General features: G+C 43.6%; 1 protein-coding gene, 1 long non-coding RNA gene and 1 pseudogene across 12 annotated transcripts in view; 2 read left to right on the top strand and 1 right to left on the bottom strand.

The window, feature by feature from the left end:
* Positions 1–2214: 2214 nt before the first annotated feature.
* LOC112208173 (small ribosomal subunit protein uS2-like) lies at positions 2215–3138 on the top strand (annotated as a pseudogene).
* Positions 3139–4394: 1256 nt separating this feature from the next.
* On the bottom strand, positions 4395–17931 carry LOC129143231 (uncharacterized). Its single transcript, XR_008546453.2, has 3 exons — positions 17846–17931; positions 5044–5220; positions 4395–4468 (listed from the first exon to the last, which is right to left on the bottom strand). It is a non-coding gene; the product is annotated as an uncharacterized LOC129143231 (long non-coding RNA).
* Positions 17932–17937: 6 nt separating this feature from the next.
* ALMS1 (ALMS1 centrosome and basal body associated protein) overlaps positions 17938–21984 on the top strand; it is a 259158-nt gene continuing 255111 nt past the window's right edge. For all 11 annotated transcript variants that reach the window (XR_008546450.2, XR_010149365.1, XR_010149367.1 and 8 more), the window contains exon 1: positions 17938–18411. Coding sequence is in view for 5 of the 11 variants with exons in the window: in XM_016948786.3 (XP_016804275.3) it covers positions 18094–18411 (318 nt within the window). In the remaining 6 variants the exon portion in view is untranslated. The remainder of the gene's footprint in view (positions 18412–21984) is intronic.

Below are 21984 nucleotides of genomic sequence, written 5' to 3'. Positions count from 1 at the left end.
AAAATGGACTAGGACAACTTACCAAATGTTTGCTTCCTGTTCTTTCAATTTTTGGCTGTATTGATTTAGAGGTTTCTGTACCCAAAGAATTAATATTTCCACCATTGGACAAAGCAAGGGCTCCACTGAATGGGAAACTGAAACTGTCACCTGATCATTTTGTATTCCTCATGCACCTGGATTAACAGGCCCAAAAGGGGATTACCATTTGGCTGGGGTAATTGATCCAGATAATCAAAGGGAAATAGGAATACTGCTACAAAACTGAGTGAGGAAAAAATATATCTGAACACAGGTGAGCCTCTAGAACACTCCGTAAGAATGGAATATCCAGTAATAAAATCTAGTGGGAGGCTACAGTACCCCTATGGTTTGGATCACCCCATGGATAAAATGGCTCAACTGGCTGAGACACAGACTGAGAAAAAGGGAACATGATGTTGACATCATAGCATTTCAGTAATGTTCTGTAACTTGTGCCTAGCTGCAGAAATGAGGACTTTAGGAGCTATCTTATGATTCCTCAAATTATGCATATGCATATGTAATTACACATATATATTAAATATTTATTTTCAATTATGCATTTTAATATTCCTTGTATCTTTCTTCCACTATTTTATATAAGGCAGATGTTTTTGTTATCTGATGATGTATAACAAACCACCTGAAAATTTAATGTGTTAAAACAACAATTTATTAGCTTTCACAACTCTGTGAGATTACTGGGTACTCATGGGAGCTAGAGTACATCTTTCCAGTAAATTTTTTAAAAAATTAAGTTGACCAGAGGAGTAATTCTATTGCCTACAACCAAAGAACACTAATTGGAACAGAAATTGGTATCTGAGAGTGTGTTCTAAGCAAAAGGCCCTCAAAGAAATATGGTGTATTTTGAATTGATTATCAGGCCAAGATAAGACAAGAGGCAGTTACACTCCAATTTCTAACTGGGGCAAGGAAATGAATAGCTCATGGAACCCAGCGGAGAAATTCCAAAAGTTCTAGGGAACTTGGGAGCAGTTGCCTACAATACACCCCAGAGCCTGCTCAAATGGGCACCTTAACAAAGTGGCCCTGGTGGCAGGGATGGATACTATATATGAACTAAAAATTATGAACTTCCTTTCACTAAATTTGAGCTCACTACCACCTCTGTTACATAACAATTGCTGACAACAGCATCCAGCTGTGAACCAGTGATGATCGCAACAACGCCTTGAGAAGGTAAGTGAGCTGAGATCATGGGGTCCCATTACACCATGGATGAGACAGCAATTTTGGACTCACAGGAATGGGAACTTATTGCATATTTCATGTTGTGCTCACTGGTTCATCATATACTAAATATATTATGTCTATCTAGCTGCCTATCTAGCTATACATACACAAATATGTACATACACATATAGATATATAAAACAACATCCCTGGCTCACGCCTGTAATCCCAGCACTTTGGGAGGCTGAGGCGGGCGGATCACCTGAGGTTGGGAGTTCGAGACCAGCCTGGCTAACATGGTGAAGCCCTGTCTGTACTAAAAATACAAAAATTAGCTGGGAGTGGTGGCAGGTGCCTGTAATCCCAGCTACTCGGGAGGCTGAGGCAGGAGAATCACTTGAACCTGGGAGGCAGAGGTTGTAGTGAGCTGGGATAGTGCCACTGCACTCCAACCTGGGAGATAAGAGTGAGACTCTATCTCAAAAAACAAACAAACCAACCAACAAAAAACTCACAAGATTTCTCTCTACATATGCCATATATTAACTTTTATAATTTTTTCTGATTATAAAATCATTATAAAAATGAAGCTATTATTGGATCAACTTAGCCCTTAGTGGAAATGACTCATCCTAAGGAAGACTTTGCCACCAGGAGTCAATGGCAGGTTATAATCAGTTTCCCCTCCACCCACTCAAGCACCTGAAAATGCCCCTCACTTTCTGCCCACCTAATGCCCCCAGAAGCCAACTGGGAGAGGAAATTAAAAGTTCTCCAATAGGCAGACATCTATATCAGCTCCAGTGAAACCACATTTATTCCAGTGTTCTATTCAGAATCTTTTGATCAGCCAGTTCAATTTGAAGTCCATTTATTTCTTTTGACAATGTTAACCAAGCACCTCCTTATATGCCAGAGGCTGTTTTAGGGACTAGGCATGCAGTAATACAAAAAACACACCAAATCCCTTTTCACACTACCTAGAGAGGGGTCCATACAGTGTTGTTCTGGATTGCCATCATAACTTAAAGGAAAATGTTCACAATGTCTGGAGTCCTTAATGTTCTGCAAATGAAAGAGGAGGATGTCATCAAGTTCCTTGCAGCAGGAACCCATTTAGGTGGCACCAACCTTGACTTCCAAATGGAACAGCACATCTATAAAAGGAAAAGTGATGGTATCTACATCATAAATCTGAAGAGGACCTGGGAGAGGCTTCTGCTGGCAGCTCATGCCATTGAAAACCCTACGATGTCAGTGTCATATCCTCCAGGAATCCTGGCCAGCAGGCCATCCTGAAGTTTGCTGCTGCCACAGGAGCCATTCCAATTGCCGGCCACTTCATTTCTGAAACCTTCACTAACCAGATCCACTGGCAGCCTTCCGGGAGCCACATCTTCGGGTGTTTACTGATCCTAGGGCTGACCACCAGCCTCTCAGAGGCATCTTATGTTAACCTGCCTATCATTGTTCTGTGTAACACATTCTTCTTTGCACTATGTAGACATTGGCATTCCTTGCAACAAGAGAGTTCACTCAGTGGGTCTGATGTGGTGGAGGCTGGCCCAGGAAGTTCTGAGCATGCGTGACACCATCTCCCATGAACACCCATGGGAGGTCATGCCTGATCTTTACTTCTACAGAGATCCTGAAGAGATTGAGAAGGAAGAGCAGGCTGCTGCTGAAAAAGCTGTGACCAAGGAGGAATTTCAGGTTGAATGGACTGCTCTAGCTCCTGAGTTCACTGCTGCTCAGCCTGAGGTTGCAGGCTGGTCTGAAGGCATGCAGCTGCCCTCTGTGCCTATTCAGAAGTTGCCTACTGAAGACTAGAGTGCTTAGCCTGCCACGGAAGACTGGTCTGCAGCTCCCACTGCTCAGGCCACTGAATACATAGGAACAACCACTGAGTGGGCTTAAAGCTGTTCTTCCACAGGCTCTTAAGCAACATGGAAATAAGGCTGGTGGAAAATAAACATCATTTTCTAAAACAAACAAACAATCAAACAAAAAGACAAAAATCGCTTCTCATGGAGCTTGCATTCTCATGGTGGGAAGTGAGACAAACAATAACTAAATAAATAAATTTGGGTGGTAATAAGTGCAAAGAAAAAAATAAAACATGGGCAAGGGCATGGGTATGTTGGGTTATCAGAGAAGGCCTCTAGTAGGGCAGAGACTCTGGAATATGTTCTAGGCAGTGAGAACAGCCCATGCAAGGGCCCTGAGGCGGCAGTTTGCTCTGCACGTTGAGGAACAGTGAGGAAGCCAGCATGGCTGGAGTGGGGTAAGCAAGGGGCATGAGTAGGAGTTTAGATCTGGAGGTATTTCAATGGAAGCCAGATCATGTAGGCTCCTGTAGGCTTTGGTTAGGACTCTGAATTTTATTGTGAGTGTGGTTGAAAACCCTTGTAGCATTTTGAATAGAGACATGAAATGCTCTGTTTAATGATTTAGCGGGATCACTCTTGCTCCCCTGTAGAGAATGGTCTTGGTCTTTGATGCAAACCAGTTCCATGCCTCTACATTTCTTCATCTTCAGCCATATAAAAATGCAAGCTCCCCCCATTTCCTCTCACTGTAGGGCTTTCATCTCCCTATTTCTGCAAGTCTTTCTCTTGGGCTCATCTTCCACTGCTGACCTCCTTTCTCCAAACTTGTGTTGCAATTGTAGGCAAACTTCCCTGCCTAAATAGCCTTTCACCTCATCCCATCCTTAACTGACACCTGTCTTTCCCCTGAGGACACAACTGTCCTTGCAACCTCTGCAGGGCAGGTTGACATGTTCCCATGTTCTACTTATTATACAACAGAATGAGCACTTAGACTTGCCTGCTCCCACTGACCCACTGGAAGCTTCTACACTGTTTGGTTTAATGGGAAGCTGCACAGACTTGTAGTCAGGCTGGACTTGAATCTCCACTGCACCCCCTTTTACTGGCTGGGTTACATTGGGCAAATTATTTAACTTAATATGAGCCTTGGTTTCCTCACCTGTAAAATACATTGGACAATTTTTGTGAAGATTACAGGAAGCGATGATTGTAAAATACCCATTATAGTGCCTAGCACTCAAAAAACCTTACTCTTCTCTTCCCTCCTGTCCCTTTGATAACCATATGACCCTCCTGTCACTTATCTGTATAGTGTGCAGGTAGAATGTGGCATTTGACTCACCTCGCTAATCCAGACTTCATCCCCATCTGTGATGGTTAATCTTAGGTGTCACCTTGAGTAGATTAAGGAATGCCTAGAAAATTGGTAAAGCATTATTCTGGGGGTATATCTGTGAGGGTGTTTCCAGAAATGATTAGAGTATGAATCTGAGTAGACTAGGTGGAGATCTGCCCTCAATGTGGGCAGGTACCATCTAATTGGCCGGGGGACCTGAGAGAACAAAAGCAGAGGAAAGGCTAATGTATCTATCTATCTGCTTCAGCGGGGATACACTCTTCCGCTCCTGTCCTTGGACAACAGAACTCCAGGTTTTCCAGCCTTTGGACTCCAGAACTTATACCAGCAGTCCTCCAGGTTCTCAGATCTTACACCTCAGACTGAGAGGTATACCATCAGCTTCCCTAGTTCTGAGGCCTTTGGACTTGGACTGAGCTATGCTACCAGCATCCCAGGGTCTCCAACATGGAGGTGGTCTGTTGTGGAACTCATCAGCCTCCATAAGCTCATGAGCCAATTCTAGTAAATCTCCTCTCATAAATCCATATATCTACATCTATATAGCCTATTGGTGTGTATTGCTGGAGAATCCTAAGAGTTTTCATAACCACATGGGAGACTTGTTTCAGGAACTCATTCCTGTAGCCATACCTTGAGCCATTTAAACTCCAGTATTTTAGTTTCTGGTCAAAATCTCCCATCTCTCCATTCATCCTTAATCCCTTTTGAGCCATCTTGTGCACTCTAGTCTCCAAGTGCTCCTTCTCCAAGGTCTGACAGCTGCATCCCTGGGCTCTACCTCCTTCCTTATTTGACCTGGACTTCCTCCTGTGAATCAGCGAGAGTTTTAGAGTTTAAGCGATAGAAACTGACTCTGGCTAACTTCAGCAGAAAAGGAACCTACTGGAAGCATATTGAGGGGTTTCAAGAACCAGTGGGAAAGTTGGAAACCAGGCTTGGAAAAGGGGTGGCATGTGTTAGGTTTGTCATTTGGTAAACATTTATTTCCTATCCTCCATCAACCTCCATGGGAGAAATACGATGCTGGATTTTCCCACATGATTTTCTTTGGACATTGAAGCATTGGAGGAAGAGACAGTATGCCTGTAGCCTTAGAAGCATTTGTGTTTCCACTCATCCTGAGAGCTTCTGATCTCCATCATAAAAGAAGCATTCTCTGGGTAACCTGCTAGTCCCAGAAGAATGAAAGACTGGTAAAGATATCCTAGCCAATTTGTACACTGCAGCCTGAAACAGATATCCCCAGGTAACTGGCTTGTGTATGAGCAAGAAACAATGCTTTTTATTATAGGTCCTTGAGATTTTATGATTGTTTATTACACAGCATTGTGTGAGTAGCTGGTGAACCAAGTAGTCCTGGTAGAACCAAGGATGGGCGGGGAGCAGGACCCATGACTAAGCATGCCATAAGAACTAATTGATAAGGATATGTCTCCTTGCTCCTTTGGCTGTTGCTACTGCTGGACTGTCAATTCCACCAGTATGAATGTGTTCTAAGCCAGTGCTTTTCACACTTTAATATGTATGAATCATGTGGGATCTCGTTAAAATGCAGATTCAGTACATCTCGGTGGGCCCTGAGATTCTGCATTTCTAAGGCTCCCAGGTGATGCCAATGCTACTGGCCCCAGACAGACGGGAATATTCAAATGGGTGAATCTAGGTCACATGTCCATGCCTTGACTGTTAGGTGACAGGTAGAGGGATGACCCTTCTGTGATGGGTCAGGGAGCACTGTATCTCAGTAGTGCTATTCAATGGGAAATAAGAAGAGCAGCTAAAAATATTACAAATGTCTATCCAGGCTCCCTATTAAATCACTTTAACCCTTCTCTTGCTCTTGGTCCTGCTATTGCACTTGTTCTGCAACTCCTGATCTTGGATCAATCCCCTGGCTACCTTCATCACTTTTACCAACTTATTCATTCATTTAAAACATATTTTCTGAATTCCCATAATATGCCAGCCATCAGGGATAATTTGGTAAAAAAAAAAAAAATAATGAAGATTCTACCTCTTGTGGCTTATATTCTAGTGGAAAAAACAGACATTCTCAAATAAAAAAATAAGTTTAATGAATCCAGGGTGCTAAATGTGCTATGAAGAGAATATCATGATGAGTAACTAGGGGCAGCTTACATGAGATAAGTCAAACTGAAGTCTGAATTATGAGCTCAGAGAATAGCTGAAAGAAAAATGTTCAAGGCTGAGGGACCAAATGTGAAGTCTTGAGGCAGGGCAGGTCTTGGCTTGAAAAACAGAAAGGAGGCCAGTGAGACTAGGGTTATTGAGCAAGAGGGAGGGAAGTGTTGAATTAGGGTGGAGAAGTAGTCAAAGGCCAAGCAACAGGGAAAGCTAAGAAATTTAGATTTTATTCTGAACATAACAGGGAGCATTGGAGGCTATTTAAGTAACAGCAGATGAATCCACACATATTCTGAGAGCTCACTTAGGCCACTGAATGGAGAATGGATTGTAAGGGCAAGAATAGAAAGCAGGAGACCAACAAGGAGAGTGTCAGTAGTCCAGGTGAGAGATGCTTGTGGCCTGGCACCTTTCTTTTTTCTGCTGTATGAGAAAGCCACATACTTCTCCTATTTAAGAATAATCCCTCCACCTGAATCACTCATCATCTTCTCTGTTTTTATTAATTCTCCCTGTTTTCTACCTTCAATCTCTTTCCTTCCTTTGGGTCTATTTCCTCAGCATACTAATATATTCAGATCTCTTACACATAAAAAAGTAACAGTATTAAGAGGTGGGACCTTTAAGAGATGGTTAGGCTTCACCCTCACTCCTTCTGCCATGTAAGAGTGGAGTGAGAAGGTGGCTGTCTATGAGGAAGCAGGCCCTCGTTAGACACTGAAACTGCTGGTGCCTTGATCTTGGGCTTCCCAGCTTCCAGAACCTCACGAATGGATTAATGCCATTATTGTAGGAGTGAGTTAGTTATCTTGGGAGTGGCTTTCTGATAAAACAATGAGTTCAGCCTAATTTCCTCTCTCTGCCTCATGCACTTGCTTCTGCCTTCCGTCCATCCTCTTTGGGATGACCCTTGCCAGGTGCTAGCACTATACTCTTGGACTTCCCAGCCTCTACAATAGTGAGCAAAATAAATCTCTTTTCTTTCTAAATAACCTAGTCTGTGGTATTCTGTTACAGCAGCACAAAATAGACTAAGACACCTACATTCTACAATACCACTCTTTTTGTGTTCTCTTCCTATCTCTCTGGCAGTTTCTTTTCAGTTTGTGTTTTCATCTTTCTTGTCCATGCCACTATCCACTCCTGTCACTCATCATCTGAGTGGGGTTGCAACCTCCTTACTCTGACCTCCCTTCCTCTACCAGAGTCCTCCTCCACATCATTGTGTACTTTGGTTTCTAAGTAGGATGGGTTAAGACATATAGTGACATATTGATGTAATTCAGAAACACAACTATTTGTTTAAAGGATGTGTTTTAAGAATGATTCCTGTTTACTCTCTGGAAGGCTAAGCCTCAGGAGACATCAGTTTGGCATTCAGACTGTCCACTTGCAATATAAGAGCTGCTGGACAGCTTAAGTATTTTCAGCTGTAGACACTGGGATTGTCTGCACCAGTTGATCTAATTACTACCTTACCTATACCTAACTTTATACCTTGGTGAAGAATTATCTTGGAATAAAGTCATTCCTGCATCCAATCACAGCAGGAACCTCAGGTAAACTATTCATTCAATGAGAGTAATGGCTCTGCCATATCCACAAATCCCAATCTTGGTTCATACACTACAGAGAACAGCAGCAATTAAAGTGACATTTTAATAACCAGGCATAAGATGTTTTTATTATAAGGATTGCTGAAATTCCTCAATTCATTATTACTATGGTTTGAATATTTGCATTCCTCCAAAATTCATATGTTGAAATCCTAACTCCAAGGTGATTGTATCAGAAAGTGATTAGTGCCCTTATTTTAAAAAGCCTAAGAGAGTTCCCTCCCTCCCTCTGCCATGTAAGAGTAGAGTGAGAAGATGGCTGTCTATGAAGAAGCGGGCCCTTGTTAGACACTGAATCTGCTGGTGCCTTGATCTTGGACTTCCCAGCTTCCAGAACTGTGAGAAATAAACATCTGTCATTTATAAGCCACCTAGTCTATGGTATTTTGTTATACCACTCTGAACAGGCTAAGAAAATAATTTTACTACTGGCTTCATGAAAAATATTCCCAGGGTTGCCTCCAGGCAGATATTCTAGGAATCCAATGTAAGCAAACCTGGTCACTGATTTCTAAGGGGAAACTCTGTCTATGTCTCCCCATGAGACTGTAAATCCTGAAAACAGGGAAGATGTCATTTAATTTCTGTTACTCTAGCATCTGGCAAAGTGACTGGCATTTAGTAGCTACTTAATAAATATTTGTTGAGTATTTGTATATTTGACTGAATATACAAACTAATAACAGCCAGATCACATATAAGAGTAGAACCCTCAGCTGCATGTGGTGGCTCATGCTTTTAATCTCAGCCCTTTGGGAGGTCAAGGTGGGAGGATTGCTTGAGACGAGGAGTTTGGGGCTGCAGTGAGCTATGACCATGCCACTGCAGTCCAGCCTGGGCAACAGAGCAAGATCCTGTCTCTATTTTAAAAAAGCAGAACTTTGATCCACAACCAGTAGTAATCTTCCCAGGAAATCAACCCATATCTACAATAACCAGTCCAGGAAGCTAGCCTGCTATGCCAGACTTGTAGGAAGCCAGATTGCTGTCTCTAATAAAAATCTAAGAAGCCAAACAATAATCCTTATAATAATCAGCCCCAAATGGCTAGGACTTTAATAACTTGACAGCTTCCCTAATTTTTGTCTTTGCTTGCAACTTAGGACTAACCAGAGAAAACCAGATATTCCCCCCCTAACAACTCCTGTAAGATGCCCAGTTTCCAGTTAGCCCTCCAACAGCTTCCTATGCCAACAGCCTCCAATCAGGGCACACCTGAAGCCTTCCTTTCTTTTCCACTATAAGATTTTCCCACTCCTCTGCCTGCCTTTGAGTCTGCCAAAACACAAATAACAGTGGCTGACTCCCTTGCTACAGCAAGTTCAGAATAAATAGACTTTGCTTGTTCTCATTTGATTAGTCTTCACTTATTTTCACAAGTAAATGCCTTTGGAGACTTAGGACAGACCTGGACCCACCATGGTAACAAGGCAGAACCTTAGAATTGGAAAGGGGTTACGGAGAAACGTAATCTGGATAGCTGTTGGAACCTGACTTTCTCAGGTTATTTACCTCTACACCCTCTTTTCCCATTTAAAAAAAAAAAATCCTGAACCTTCAAGGCTTGGGTTTGAAAGCAGAATCTTTTGACAAGAGACAGCCAGCTGACTCTGCAGTTCCCAGTGGCCCCCTGAGCTTCATCTTTCACAGGTAGTAGGCTCAATTTGATGACTCCTGTCACTGCCATGCTGGTCCATGTTCAAGGGTCCTCAGAGACTCCTTCCCTGGGTTGCCCTTAGCACAGCTCCAGTAAGCTGGAGTTTCATAATTTTTTTTTTTTGAGACGCAGGCTTGTTCTGTTGCCCAGACTGGAGTGCAATGGCACGACCTCTGTTCACTGCAACCTCCGCCTCCCGGGTTCAAGCAATTCTCCTGCCTCAGCCTCCTGAGTAGCTGGGATTATAGGCATATGTCACATGCCCTGCTAATTTTTGTATTTTTAGTAGAGGAGGGGTTTTGCCATGTTGACCAGGCTCGTCTTGAATGCCTGACCTCAGGTGATCCACCCGCCTGGGCCTCCCACAGTGTTGGGATTACAGGCGTGACCCACAGCGCCCAGCCCATAATGTTTTTACAAATTAAAAAATGTCACCAGAACCTGCACTCTGGCTTCAGGTAAGTCTATGTTAACAGTAACCTCTCGGCCGGGCACGGTGGCTCACGCTTGTAATCTTAGCACTTTGGGAGGCCAAGGCAGGCAGATCATGAGGTCAGGAGTTTGAGACCAGCCTGGCCAACATAGTGAAACTCCGTCTCTACTAAAAATACAAAAATTAGCTGGGCGTGGTGGTGGGCGCCTGTAGTCCCAGCTACTCGGGAGGCTAAGGCCGGAGAATGCGGTGAACCCGGGAGGCGGAGCTTGCAGTGAGCCGAGATCGCGCTACTGCACTCCAGCCTGGGACAGAGCGAGACTCCGTCTCAAAAAACAAACAAACAAACACATAAAAGTAATCTTCCAGTTCATTGGCTCTGGTTCTTCTTCAAATAGGGCCTCATCTCTCCTTTACTCCAGGTAGTGGTGATATTAAAAATATTTAGCACCTGGAATGACAAGTGCATGGACCAATCAAAACAGGGGCTCAAGCCGTACCAGGCATTAACCCTTTAGTTTTTGGATCCTGGGGATGTCTGGGTAGAAGGTAATGGGGGCGAAGAGGGGAAGGGTGCTTGGGGGCATTGGCTATTTACCAATGAATATGAAAGTATCTCAGTATTTTAACAACCAGAACAGCATTCGTGCACACCAGATGAATGTCAGACCTGCCTTCAGATATTTCTGGGAGTTGTCAGTTTGTTGTAGTCAACATAGGCTGCCATAACAAAATTCCTTAGACTGGGTGGCTTAAACATTTATTTCTCATAGCTCTAGAGGCTGGGAAGTGTAAGATCAGGGCACTAGCAGACTCAGTGTCTGGCGAGGGCCCTCTTCCTGGCTTGTAGAGGGCTACCGTCTTGCTGTGTCTTTACATGGTGAAGAGAGAGCAATCTCTCTCTCCTCTTCTTAAAAGGGCACTAATCCTATCACTGGGACTCTACCCTTATGACCTCATTCATGTCTAATTATCTCCCAAAGGTCCCACTTACAAATACCATTACACTGGGGGTTAGGCCTTCCACATATGGGGTTTTTCTTTTGTTTTGTTTTTGGAATGGAGTCTTGCTCTGTTGCTCAGGCTGGAGTGCAGTGGTGCGATCTCTGCTCACTGTAATCTCCACCTCCTGGGTTCAAGCAATTCTCCTGCCTCAGCCCCCCAGTAGCTGGGACTACAGGTGCATGCCACCAAACCTGGCTAATTTTTGTGTTTTTAGTAGAGATGGGGTTTCGCCATGTTGGCCAGGCTGGTCTTGTACTCCTGACCTCAGGTGATCCACCCACCCAGCAGTGGACAGCCTCTCCTGCAGGTAGGTACACTGGCCTCTGCTGGGCATGACTGCGGTTTCTCCTGTGTGGTTTTATATCTGAAGCACTAATTCCTCCATTAGCCTCTACAGGTGCTTCTGCTCTTGCCTGACAGACCTTATGTTCTTCTGTGGATGTCCAAGCTGCCTTGGGAAATCTCTGGGTACCACCACCAAAGTCTTAGAGCCCTCAAAGTGCCTGGATTTTCCAGACATTTAAGGTAAAGTGGGGGAGGAGAATGCCTCTTTTTCTCTTTAAATCTCTTTTATGAGAGGAGTACCAAAAGGGCATTTATGTATTTATTCATTGGACAAACATTGAGGGCAACTATACATCAGGCATAATTCCCAGCGTTAGAGCTAAAGTGAAAAAGACAGGTTCCCTGCTTTCATGACACTTACATTCTAGTGGGTGGAGACAGAATATAGACAAACATATGTAATGTCAGCTAATAATAGGTGTAGGAATAAAGCAGAGTCATGGGTTGGAGAATGATGGAGTATGTTGGGTATGTCTGCTGTTTTATATCTTAGACTGGATGATCAGAGAAGACCTCTGACATTTGATCAGGAAACTTAATCAAATAAAAGCGTGAGCAATGGGGGATATGTGGGAACATAGCAAATGCAGACTCTGTAGCAGTGTGCACATGCTACAGTGTTTTATGGTTTTAATGACCAGTTCCTTCACTTTTTCCTGACGTCTGCCTTTTGTCTTATGCTTGCCTTCTCAAACCTCAATTAAGATTTTTTTCTATAACTGACAGGTTTTTTTCATCTATCATCTTTGTTTATCCAGAAACAGAGAGAAAAGAAGAAGAAAGACAAGGAGAGGAGGAAGAGAAGCAAAAGGAGGAGGAGGAGAAGAAGGTGGCAGCAATAACAATGGATGTAGGAGGGGGAAAGGAGGGCATGCTGCCCTTGCTCCTTCTTTCATTGCCTTTTGGCCCCTAGATGAAGAAAGGGCTGCACCACGAGAGAGGCAATTCTAGTCTGAGCAGTCTCTTGGGCCTGTGGGCAAGTTAGATGTGGGGCAGTGGGAATCTGCTCCATTTTGAGTTGTCTGGCGTTTTTATGTACTCATTTGGTGCAGTCCTGCTATGGGGATTGATAGCCAGGAACCTGCACCATGAGTCCCAGGTATAGCATCCTCTGTTCAAAGTATATGGGTAGGTCTCATGTTCCGTATGGGCCTCCACCTATCTTTTCCCATTCTCAGGACCCTCAGCTCCTTTTGGCAGCAGCATCTTAATACCTGCTGCTACTAGAGGGAAACATCATCAGGAGCACTTGCTTGGCCATAGTAGGTTGGTACCAGCAGGCAACATTCCTGTTTCCTAGTACAGTGCCTGGAACCTAGAAAGTACTCAGTAAACCTTTGATCAGGAGGTACTGTGCTTCAGGACAGAAACCAGGATTCTGGTAACTAGGAATACATTCCACTCATGGGAAGTTTAAAACTGGCAAGCTGTGTGTAGGCATGTGCCTGTAGTCCCAACTACTCAAGAGGCTGAGGTGGGAGGATTGCTTGAGCCTAAGAGTTTGAGTCCAGCCTGGGCAATAGTAAGACCTTATGCCTAAAAAAAGATAAAAAATTAAAACCAGGGTAGAACTAGAACTTACATAATTGCTTCCTTTAGTTTAATGTGTCAATGTTCTCTAGCAACCCAGTGTTGGTTTCACTATTCATTGCAACAAGGGAGAATGCACACCATGGGAGATCATGAGAGATCTCCATATTGGGATGTTACTAGGAGTTATAGGATTTGCCTTGTGTTAGGTGATTTTAGGGGGCAAGTTTTAAAGGCCAGTGCTTTTCTGTGTATTGGATGCTGTCAAGATGAGGGAGTAATTCTATGATTGGGCATCTTAATAAATTTTATTCAGAGGAAAAGAATACAGTGATGGGCTGGGCACAGTGGCTCATGCCTGTAACCCCAGCACTTTGGGAGGCCAAGGCGGGTGGACTGCTTGAGCCCAGGAGTTCAGGACCAGCCTGGGAATCATGGCGAAACTCCATCTCTACAAAAAAAAAAAAAATTAGCTGAGCACGGTGGCACACGCCTGTTGTTCCAGCTACTCAGGAGGCTGAGGTGAGAGGATCACTGGAGCTGGTGAAGTCGAGGCTGCAGTAAGCCATGATCGTGCCACTGCACTCCAGCCTAGGTGACAGCGAAGAAAAAAAAAACAAAACACAGTGATGGTAGAGCTATAATTGATTTAAAAAAGCAGCAATCAAATTAACTGGAAAAGGAGGGTGTTTGATGTGCACAGTAACGTTGTTTTTGTCTGTGCTTAGGCAAGATTATGAAATGGTCTTGTCATGTCTTGTTTCTTCAGTCACAGAAAGACCATGTGTGATGTCGGTGTTCTGTGAGATTATTTATGCTCAACAGGAGAATATTGAGGGATGATGGTGAATGCCAGGCCAGCATGTGACAACCCTGAGGCTTAGTTACCTGTGTCAGACCAGTTCCCAGGCACCCTAGATTTATTTTCTGAGTCCTCCAATTGGTCAAGGGTAGACAAAGTCAGGCCACGGGACCATTCATCTATGATATTCAGATTTTCACTATTGCTAAATTTATGCTGATCTGGAGGATGGAGTCTGTAGTTGGGTTAATTCCGCCTTCTGTTGTAGGATTTGTTGAATCATATGATATGACAATGGCTGTGCAGAAACTAGGGCTGTGGACAGGATACATTGATCAAGTGCAAAAGAAGCAATTACCAGAAACAAAATGATTATCCATCTTTGTAAAAAGTCTTGAAGACAGGGGCCCAGATTATAAAGTCCTGGCAATGAAAACATGCCCCAGAATCCAGCTGAGTCTGTTTTTAGGGAGCCAGGAGGATTTTCTCTTTTCAGTTTACTCATGTTCTACTGACTCTGTAGTATGTTCTACTGGCCCAGTAGTATGTGAGTATGGTGACAAGTGTTGCTAAATACAAACTCCTCCTTGGCCAGCTAAGAAGAAATCAAGGGTTATATAATTATCCATGAAAACTGGCTAAGGAATTCAAATTTAAGTGGTTTTCTGAGCTGCTATAGCAGAAGTTTTGCTATCTATGGGGTCTGCTAAGGTCAAATACCTCTCTTGGATCTCTTTTTCTGTTGTATTATCTTTGTTGTGGGAATTTCATTCACAGAGTACACATGAAAAATGAGTCAGTTATCCCTCCTGGGAGTTCTCCCAAGTAGTCTGTGATTGTGTGCTTGCTTCATTTTGTTGGTTTCTGGGTGTTCTTTTCAAAAAAACACAGTCTACTGGAGGGGTGGTAATTTTAAGCACTGGAGGGTCTCTAACAATTAGCTTCAATATAAAGGATAAGTTAGTGGGCAAGCCAGATTTTCCCATAAATAAGTAGTACCCTAGGGGAGTACAGACTGCATTGGGAGGATAAGGGCTATTTAGCACATCAGGGACAAGCCAACTTTCTTTCCCTCAAGATAAGCAGATTTCTTGGATGAAGTTAAACAGGTTTCTCCAAAGCAGGCTGGAATGTTTTGGAAGAGAATGACCTGAGTAGTGTATAAAGAATAGCCCCAATATTAGTTTCTATTCCTGAAGGGCTTGGTTTTTCTCATAGGATTGTAATGACTTCAGGGAAACATTCTGTTGAAGTGTAGGTCAAGGTCCAATTTTTAGAAGACTGAGGTTTGGGATGAACTTTGTGGGGAATGCTTAAGTACCAGAAGTGACCTACAGAAGAAAATCTACTTGATGAAGTCTATGAAAGCACAGTTATTAAATTTTGTCAACAATTCCTTAAAAGCAGTAGCTATGGTTTGAGAAAAACACTCCAGAAAGTGTCTCTTTTCTTTTCTTTTTTTCCTTCCCTTTCCTTTCTCTTTCCCTTTCCCCTTTCCCCTCCTTTCCTTTCCTTTCTCTTTCTCTCTTCTCCCTTTCTCTCTTTCTTTTTTAGATTGGGTTTCACTTTGTTGCCCATTGGCACGATCACAGCTCACTGCAGTCTTGGACTCCTGAGCTTCAAGGACCCTCTTGCCTCAGCCTCCTGAGTAGCTGGGACTCCAGATACGTGCCACCATGCCCAGCTAATTTTTTATTGTTTGTAGAGATGGGGGTCTTGCTACATTGCCTAAGTTAGTTAGACTCCTGGTCTCAAGTGATCTTCCCACCTTGGCTTTCTAAAGTGCTGGAATTACAGTTATGACCCACTGCACCTGGCCAAATAATGTTTATTTTAAGTAGTAGAACATAGGGAGTCAAAAGTAACAGGATGAAGATAAGGGTTATCTCCCTGAGAAATCAATTTGTTAGTTAATCAAGGGTGTCAAAATGTAATAAGCAAGATTAGTGGTAGGGTAAGAGATGCCAAGGAATCAGAAATTAATCTTGTCCTGTTGTCTTGGGTATAAACTGCCCATTTCTGCAGTAAGCAGCTTCTGGGGAAGTCCCAAGAATCTTCAGTTTGAGGTCTTCCAATAGTATGGGATGTCCGGTGCCAGGAGAAAATGATGCATGTCTTTTTAGTTGTGTAATATGAATCCAGGGATCAATGTCTTCTAGTTTTACTCCTGGGTCAGTTGTTGATAGTACCTGACATTTTTTTTTTTTTTTTTGCATTGAGGCTCAAGGGAAATTGTTTTCTAATGCTTTTTCAGAAGACCAAATCTCTAACTTCAGAAGCTGCTTAGGTGGGTGCTTTGAGAATGCAGCTTCCATCTGTTGTTGATAAAGCAGGAGTTAATCTTAGAAGTCTCCTGCAGCAATTAGTGATAACAGCTTATATTAGTAGCATCTAGTATTGGAAGTAATTCACAAATACATGAGGAAGCCTGTTATTAACTCAGAAGGAGATAACTTATGGGTCTTAGAATGGACTGACCTTATTGCCATCAAGGCAAATAGAAGTACTTTGGGCTTTGGAAGTTAGATGGAAGTTAGAGAACTTTGAAAGCTATTTTTTAGAATTCTATTAGTTCTCTTTATCTTTTCTGAAATTTGTGGATGCAAAAAGATAGCGGAGTTTCTAAAAGGGTAAAGCTTTACAGTTATTTAATATCAGTGAAATGTGTGTCCTCTTACTGGAGATAAACATTGAGATTTCACATTCAGGAATACAAAATTAATAAATTTTTTTCTACTATTACAGTAATAGGTCTCCAGCAAGGAGAACCCCTAAACCCCTTAAGAATAAATAACCCTAATGTACTCATAGTCCATTTAGAGGTGTTCAACAGAACTCCAAGACTGGGCTCCAGTTCATGTTCTACCCTTAAAGTTTTGCCAGGATTGGGTCATTGACAGGTAGGCAGGACATACATCCTTGGCAATAACCCTAAAATTGCCCCACCAACATTGGTTCAGCATCATTATCAATGTATCTCTACTATTGTGGGTAATACCATGAAGACTTTTTGCTGGACTCCACTTTAATTATGGCTATTTCCTTTGGTAACAGTGAAGCATCTCAAGATTATTATTATTATTTAAAATTTTAATTAAAAAATTTTCCCCATAGGTTATTGGGGTACAGGTGGTGTCTGGTTACATGGCATCTTAAGATACTTTAATTTGCCATTCATTTCATAGAGGTTCCTGAAGCGGTCAGGAAATCTTCGTTTTTAAAGCACTCCAAAGTCATTGACGAACCACCAAAACATATGTACTATGAGTATAAATATTTGCTCTGTTATCCTTTATCAGCTGGTTGGTCTAGGCCAGGGCAATTCCTACACTAACAGAGGACCTGGGATGACATACTGAGTCAGCCACTTACTAGGTAAGAAACTTTGGGCAAATTAATTCTTTTAGCCTCAGATTCTTCATACATGAAATAGTAATACTTGTCTCACAGAACCGTGAGCATCTAATGAGTTATTGTACAATAACCAACCTATCACTAAGTCCTTCACATTGATTATTTCCTTTAATTATCACACCCATCCTATGCGATGGCCTATTATCATCGTTTTATAAACACAAAGTCACACCACTTTAAGTGGTGATGCCAGGATTCAAACTCCGATCTTTCTGATGCCAGTGCCCAGTTCTTAATCCCTCTAACAACCCGTGACACTTTTCCACGGTTAGGTTCAAGCGCCCACCATACAGCTTGACACTTTAGGAGATACGCAACCTTTAAAACTTTATAATTTGCATGTGTGATTATAACGGGTACGTCCTAGAGTTTGATCTCTTCTCTGTGCAGGGGCGAAACTCCACCCCAGCCGAGAACTACACTGTCCTTGCGCGGGGCCCTCTGCGCCCCGGAAGGCGCCCAGTCCTGGTTTATTGTGAGCTTACAGTACAGTTCGCAAGGTCCCGGCCGGTGACGGCGGCGAGGCGGCAGCGTCGCCTGTAGCAAACCTCCGCCCTAAGGCGTTCCCGCCGGGCCTCGCGCGGCGTCCCTAGCAACGCGCGCGCGGTCTTCCGGCCCCGCCCAGGCGGGCGGCATTGCGCCTAAGCTGGGCCACAACCGCCAGTCAGGGCTCTCCCCTTCCCTCCCTCCCCCGCCCCTCCTCCTCCTCTGCCGCCCAGAGCGAGACACCAACATGGAGCCCGAGGATCTGCCATGGCCGGGCGAGCTGGAGGAGGAGGAGGAGGAGGAGGAGGAGGAGGAGGAGGAGGAGGCTGCAGCGGCGGCGGCGGCGAACGTGGACGACGTAGTGGTCGTGGAGGAGGTGGAGGAAGAGGCGGGGCGGGAGTTGGACTGCGACTCTCACTACGGGCCCCAGCATCTGGAAAGTATAGACGACGAGGAGGACGAGGAGGCCAAGGCCTGGCTGCAGGCGCACCCCGGCAGGATTTTGCCTCCGCCGTCGCCCCCGCAGCACCGCTACTCGGAGGGCGAGCAGACCTCCCTGGAGAAGGTGAGGCGGGCCGGGAGGGGTGTGGAGCCGCGGCGAGTTGGGGTTGGAGGCTGGGCCCCGAGCGCTCCGCCCGCCCGCAGGTCACGCCGCCTGACGGAGAAAACGCGCGCAGCTGAGGCTAGTAGGCGGCCCAGACTCCAGCCCAGGTGCCGGCCGGCTGCTCCGCGTCTCCCAGGCTTTGTGGCAAAGACTTCTCGTTTCCTCCCCCTCGGTGGGTCCTGGGCCTTTTGAACTCCCGTAGACGTTCAGGGGAGCCTGCATTCCCCGTGAGTGGGGGTGAGAAACGCTGAGAGAGGACCACGGGTGTGTCGAGCCTTGAAGGAGGGAAAAGGCGGTGTAGGACCGGAGCGAGTGGTTGCCTGGGAAGCATCTTGTTGGGGAGACAGTGAACGGATTAGCTTGACTGAATTGCAGGACTCCCCCTGAGGGAGTAATGTGGATAATGTACACCGCGCTATCACTTAGTCTGGAGAGGCTCCCCGCGGGTTTTCCTCCCCTGAACCATCATTTGTAGCAATAAAGGGGTTCCCCAGCCGATAGGAGGGGCTTGGAATGCAGGAGGCTTGTGATGCGGCTCCAAACAGTCTGCAAAACTACAAAGCACAGATAATACACAATGGAGAAAGCCGATTTCATGGTAGACCCCCGAAGATCATTTTGAAAATAACTCTCCATTTAATTTGCTGCCCTTACCCCCCTTTTTTTAACTTACTGCTTTTCGAGGAGCAAGACCTGCCCTGTTCAGTACAGTAGCCACTGGCCACGTGTGGCTTTTTACATCTTAAAGAGAAAACTATTATAGTTTTAAGTAAGAGTTAAAAATAAATTAAATGAAAAATTCCATGCGTCTGTTCTTACCGGTTTTCAAGTGCTCAGCAGCCACACTAGGCTAGTGGCTACCATGTTGGACAGAGCAGATAATGGAACAGTTCCATCATCACAGACAGTGAAGGTGTAGAGTTTTGTCACTAATGAGCAGTAGTTGTTGTTTTGTCTGGTGAATATTCCAGGGGGTACTTAATTCATTGAACATGTATTATTAGAATTCACCATGTGCTACACATTGTGCTGGGTGCCAAGGAAAGCTTGGTGAACCCAAACATTTTTGGTCTCTGCCTTCCTCGTGTTCATGGTCTAGACAGGGAGGCAGACAGATTTCAGATGATCACATAAAGTGAAACTAATATATGTGCTAATATTGTATGAAAGCATAAAGTAAGATAATCTGGCCTTGTCAGTGAAGTTGGGAAAGCCTTCTTGAGGAGGTTATGATAGAGCTGATATCTGAAGACAGTTTAAGGTTAATCAGGCAAAGGGGAGGGAAAGAGCCGTCTAGCTAAGGGAAAAACACATGAAAAGGTACTGTTGATGAGAGAGAGCATGGCATTTTCCAGGACCCAGAAGCCAACGTGGTTTGAGCACAGACTGCAAGGCTTTGTGTGCTATGCCAAGGATTTAGGGGCTTTATCTCTGGAGCTTTGGGGAGTTGAAGAAAATATTTGAAACGAGGGGATGTATGATAAGTTAGGTGTTTCAGAAAGGTCAGGTGTATAGCAGAATGTGGAACAGCTGTGATAGCAAGGTGGGATGGGGAGCAGTAGCCATAGGTCAAGGGCATAAATTAGGAGACCATTGCAGCATTGCCAGGCAAAAGATGATGAAATTTTGGAATAGGGAAGTGTTGGTGGATACAGGGAAAAGTGGACTGATTTGAGAGATATTTAAGAGGCAAAATCATCATGCTTAATAACGGATGGGATGTGAAAGGTGAAGTAGCCAGGTGTTAGGTTATTGTTTGAATGGTTGTGCCAATATTAAGATATGGCCAGATTTATGGTGGAGGTGGTGGCTGTGAGTGGGTGGTGGAATTGGTTGGGTGAATCTTAAGATTATGAGTTTGGTTTTGAAGATTGAAGGAGAAGGCTGGGCTAGAGATTTCAAGTTGTAAGTCATTTACACAGAGACCATAATTAAAGCTACACTTGTTGACTAGGTCTTCTAACTTTTATTTTGTCCTGTGACTTCTTGCTTGAATAACTATTAATATTCAAACTTTATCTTGAAGCCTAGAGGAGGAGTTTTTTAAACAAAATTTTAATTTAATTTTAGATTTGGGGGTACATATGCACGTAATTAACATGGATATATTGCATAATGGTGAGGTTTGGGCTTCTAGTGAACCTCTCACCCAAATAATATACCTTTGTACCTGATAGTGTAACATTGTACTTGATAGGTAATTTTTCAGCCCTTCTCTCCTCCTTCTGGAGCCCCCAGTGTCTGTTTATTTCCATCTTTATGTCTGTGTGTACTTATTGTACCCATTTATCTTTATGTCTCTGTGTACCCATTGTACCCACTTGTCTTATCAGTGAGAGCATGTGGTATTTGATTTTCTGTTTCTGAATTGTTTCACTTGATAAATAGCCTCCAGGCTCCATCCATGTTGCTGCAAAGGACAGGATTTCATTCTGTTTATAGCTGCATAATATTTCACAATGTATATTAATACATACTACATTTTCTTTACCCATTCAGTTGTTGATGGACACTTAGGTTGATTTCATGACTTTGCTATTGTGAACGGTGCTGTGATAAACATATGAGCACAGATTTTTTTCTTTTTTTTTAATGGCGTCTAGCTGGTGTAGAACACCTGGGCTCAAGTGGTACTCTGCCTTGGCTTCCCAAAGTGCTGGGACTACAGGTGTGAGCCAGTGTGCCTGGCTCAGATGTCTTTTTGATGAAATGATTTATTTTCCTTTGTATAGATACCCAGTAGTAGGATTGCTGGGTCAAATGGTAGTTCTGTTTTGAGTTCTTCAAGAAATCTCCATACTGCTTTCCATAGGAGTTGAACAATTTACATTCCCAACAACAGTGTATACGCGTTCCCTTTTCTTCTCATCCTTGCCAACATCTATTTTTTGACTTTTTAATAATAGCCATTCTGACTGGTGTGAGATGGTATCTCATTGTGATTTTAATTTGCATTTCTCTGATGCTTAGTGATGTTGAGCATTTTTTCATGTTTTTTGGCCGCTCGTATGTCTTCTTTTGAGAAGTGTCTGTTCAATCTTTTGCCCGCTTTTTAGTGGGGTTATTTGTTTTTTTTTCCCTGTTGATTTGTTTGAGTTCCTTATAGATGCTGGATATTAGTCCTTTGTCAGATGCATAGTTTGCAGATATTTTCTCCCATCCTGTAGGTTGTCTGTTTACTCTGTTGGTAGTTTATTTTGCTGTGCAGGAGCTCTTCTAGTTTAATTAAGTTCCATTTGTCTGTTTTTATTTTTGTTGCATTTGCTTTTGAGGTCTTAATCATAAACTTTTTTCCTAAGTATTCTTTAGGATTATTATAATTTCGGGCCTTACATTTAAGTCTTTAATCCATCTTGAGTTAATCTTTGCATATGGTGAGAGATAGGGACCCAGAGGAGGAATTTTTAAGCTAACCCTCTTTTACTACAGCCAATGTGAGAAAATTATTATCCTGTTTAATAATGAACTATCTTTTTTTTCCCCCGCCGAGATGAAGTCTTGCTCTGTTGCCCAGGCTGGAGTGCAGTGTCACGA

The sequence above is a fragment of the Pan troglodytes genome, chromosome 12 (assembly GCF_028858775.2).
Source record: "Pan troglodytes isolate AG18354 chromosome 12, NHGRI_mPanTro3-v2.0_pri, whole genome shotgun sequence".
Classification (NCBI taxonomy): domain Eukaryota; kingdom Metazoa; phylum Chordata; class Mammalia; order Primates; family Hominidae; genus Pan; species Pan troglodytes.
The sequence above is the reverse complement of the archived record's forward strand: the minus strand, read 5'-3'. Positions and strand labels throughout refer to the sequence as shown.